The following is a 3,987-nucleotide window of genomic DNA, read 5'->3' as shown; positions in this document are numbered from 1 at the left end:
CTGACATGTACCAATCTTTTACCTGGCTTGACTGCTTTCATTACAGCCCGTGATGACTTCAGCACAGCTTCATAGATAGCCCTCTGGTCAGGTGTGAACTTTCCATTTGCAGGGAACGTGCAGGTGATGTCGGACCCGTAGCAGTAATACTCTCCTCCCATATCAAACAGGCTAAAAAGGAAACAGAGGGGGAAGAAATTAAAATTTAACTCCAAAGAAATAGTAGAATAGGAGTCATTTCTCTTGCTCTGCACTTAAAAGTCATCTGCATTTTGGTACTTGGCCATCTAATCACCACTTGAATGCCATTCCTAAGTAAAGTTAGACAACACTCCCTTGGAATCTCCAAGCAGAAAGGTATCTGCATTACTTGTAGCTTAAATGGACATTGGGCTGCGCTGGTCCTGGATGGAAACAGAGAGAACACTTGAAGAAAGATAAAAAGTACATGAGGAACCCACATCAAGCTCTTCAGTTCCTGTTTCTAGGACCTCTTCTCAGAAGAAAAAACATGTCTTTTATTTCTTTCCTGAGAAATGCTAGCACCACATAAGGGGTCTAACCTCAAAACTTAACAGAGAAATGTTAATTAAATCATGGCCTTTTGTATTTAAGTGTCAAAACACATCTGATGGTTTACATAAAACATCCCCAATAAAGGTTGACTGCCACTGCTCACAATAGCAATTATAAACTTTACTTTAAGACAAACTTGCCTAACAGGGATTAAAGAAACAAGGATTATGGAAAGATCCAACCAAAAAAGAACATTTAGTACAGTTTCCTGCATCAGAGGTAGAAGACAAAACACACTGTTTTCTTTTACGGGGACAAAAAACCTGGTTTAGCCCTCAAGAAGCATATTTATTCTATCAATGATTCACCGCTGATTGCTCAGCTACCAGAAATCAATCTGCAAGAATAGCCAGGGGGTCTCTATACCCTTGCAAGAACCAGGTTAGACATTTGCAATACTGTGCTTCTTGAGCCTACCTGATAAGGCACTGCACTGGTTTCAGCAGGCTCAAAAATCAGCAAATAGCCAAATAACCATTTGGACCAAAGAATACTTGGGCAAATAACCCCCCTAGATCATCATATATTGATTACAAGAATGCACAGAAGATTTTGGTCTTGACACACAGTATTTGTGTCACCTCTTGATTTCTTTGGTAATGAATCAGAGCTGAAATCTGCTAATTTAAATCTTCTAACCACCTGAAACAACTGTACAATACTCTAATCGTCATAATCATAAGAAACAGAATTTTCCTTTGCTGTGTTTGAAAACTTTGGAGTTTTCTTCCTCTTGCTTCTGCTTCACAGACAGGTCAGTCAGACAACACAAACAGGAGGAAGGACGCTTCTCTGGGCACCCTTTCTGCCATGGAGTCCTAATGACAGCAGTAATTAGGAAAACTGTGCAGTGTAGCTCTGCCCCCAACCAGCACACATGACAAGGTAAAGAGAAATATAAACTACCACAGAAAGTGCTACAGCACGCAGTTGTAAATGTTTACCATTTCCAACATAACTGCCCCTGAAAGCAACAGACAAGTAAATGAAGGCGTTCATGATAAAGCTAAGTAATATTTCATCAGGATTGGGACTCTTCTTGCTGCATTGCATATGCAGACACATACTCACGAAGATCTACTCCAAGAAAATTTAAAATGCACCCTACCATTTCCTCTGTGAACAAATCTCTGAGCGCAAGCCCTGCTGAAGTCATCGCCAGCCTCCCCAAACTGGGCAACGCTCACCTGCAGAGAGACTTGCAGGACTGGAACTTCAGGAACAAACCCAATGGTTTACAATGTGGAACTGTGCAAGGCTTAAAGCTACAGGAGCAAACTCCTTAGGAGAATGCTACAGAGAGAACTGCGAAGTTATGTATGTACACACAGAGCCAATACAAACACTATATCTATTAACTTAAATATGAAATACAGTATGTTAAAACAGAAAGTTGCTAATTGAAAAAAGATACACAATAGACAACAAATGTCAGACCCACAGAGTAAAACCCCACAATCTGACGCCAGCATAGCAACTGTAAACCAGCCCAGCCAAACCTCAAAATCAGAAACCCCATCAACACTGCCTAGGTTTTGATTTTATGGTTAGACTCGCTTCTAAAAATAACTAATGATACACACAGAAAATCTAAGGATACAGGAAAATAGTAGCGGCAACTAAGAATCATGTAAGAAGCTGCTATGTTCTCTAATGTGCCAACAAGCTACGGATTTCAGATCAGTTATAAATCTTTCAAACTATCCCAGATTGAACCCTTTGAAAATCACAAATCAAGTTCCATGGTGCTTTATGGGACTTGCGGCAGTTCCGTGGCTTGACTCTGTTGCATTCACAAGTGTAAGTGTCCATTCAGCACGGTGACAGTAAAGCTGTGACCATCAACTTCCAAACTCCCTGTCCACGTCTACTGGAAGTTGCTATGCTTTCTGTATTTTACCTGGAGAACAGTTATTCTGAACTTAACACAGCCAAATTTTAGCTGTCTTTAATCTTACAATTATCAGCATTTTCTCAAACCCATTAATCACTCAGTGGTTGTTAAATAGTTTTTGAGTTACTGGAGCACTGAGTAATGGAAAAAAAAAAAAATCACAAAGCTGATGGTACACCAAAACAATGCTCACAAGCTAAGAAGCACCATTTGTTTAGGTTTCTTGGCTTCCAGACAAGAGGAGACATGAGGGAAGATGATCTTTCAGATTCCACCTCAGAGCAACAACACACCATCCAGCCTGTATGCTTCAGTGAGAGAGCATCCAAAACAAACTGTACATTTGGGAGATACTTTGGCTCTTATTGGGAATACTCTTCAATTTAACTTCAGTTGTGAACATATCCATTTGTTAAAATGTTGCCCAAGATGTGGAAATAGCTCAAATACTGTAGTTATCCTGAGGAAATAATGGGAGCCTGAGAAGATCCCAGTTTTGTATGTTGCCTGCCAGGCAAAAGAAGTGGTGAAGCGTACTGAAGTCCAATAAAATGCATCTGAGCTACTGTCTTTTCCTGTTGGCTAACTGGAAAAAGTTTCTAAAAGGAGGCTCCTTAAATCTGGGTTCCTTAGATAAAATAAATTTCTTTTTCCCCGAAATCAGATGGTAAATGCCAGTAAAAGAGACAGTATTTATGTATTTTAGTATGTTCTCAATGGCACCTATAAAATTACCTGCTTGACAACGCAGTCTTACAAGGGTCATGTATAGAAACAACTACTTAATGTTATTTGGACTGTTATCAAAGGCAGCAATAATCTAAACAAATCAAATGCACAAATGAAAATAGGCCTTACAGGCATCTTGATCTATGGCTTACCTTTTAAGAGCTGTTTAATGTAGAGTAACTTATGCAATAATATATCAAAGTATCTCCAAACTCTATTAATTTATCTAAAAGGGAAATACAAGTGCTACACATCTAGCAGACTCTTTATGTCGTCTAATACAAAATTTAATTGCGAAATCAGTTTTCTGCTGAATGAAAAAAAATTTAATTCCAGAACAACCCTTTCCCCACTCCTTTTTCAGCAAGGATGTAGTTGTTAATCACTGATTTCAATGAATGCAGAGATGATGTGTCTGAGGTTGTCAGGCTTCCGAGGAGACTTGAATGGGAAGGTGGCCAGAGAAGAAGTGTCACTGATCAGAGAGAGGTGCATGGTTGTATGTCAAAGTGCTCACTGATTTAGCTTGAAGCTGATGAAATCTTTTATTGCACAGCTCAATCTCTTTCAAAAACATCTGAGAAAGGAGCTAACCTTGCTTTGCATCACTTTGTTGGGAGCAAAAGCAACAAAAACCTACCTGGCTTCATTTCAGGGTGAAAAGTGTATGGTGTATAAAGTGGATCTAACAGTCAGAAGACCTGAGCACTTTCTAAAAATTCCACATTACTGTTTCAATTTGTTTTCTAGAATTAGTAAGAAGCTACACCACAAGTAAAAGACACATA

General features: G+C 39.2%; 1 protein-coding gene across 1 annotated transcript in view; it reads right to left on the bottom strand.

The window, feature by feature from the left end:
- Window positions 1-3,987, bottom strand: part of PEPD (peptidase D) — a gene marked incomplete at both ends in the record, with an annotated part of 97,449 nt that overhangs the window by 28,636 nt on the left and 64,826 nt on the right. Inside the window, one exon of the mRNA XM_010083733.1 lies at window positions 23-171. Coding sequence (XP_010082035.1) covers window positions 23-171 — 149 coding nt within the window. The remainder of the gene's footprint in view (window positions 1-22; window positions 172-3,987) is intronic.

The sequence above is a fragment of the Pterocles gutturalis genome, unplaced genomic scaffold, assembly GCF_000699245.1.
Source record: "Pterocles gutturalis isolate BGI_N339 unplaced genomic scaffold, ASM69924v1 scaffold6600, whole genome shotgun sequence".
In the NCBI taxonomy this organism is placed as follows: Eukaryota; Metazoa; Chordata; class Aves; order Pterocliformes; family Pteroclidae; genus Pterocles; species Pterocles gutturalis.
This window is presented reverse-complemented; position numbering and strand designations above follow the sequence as displayed.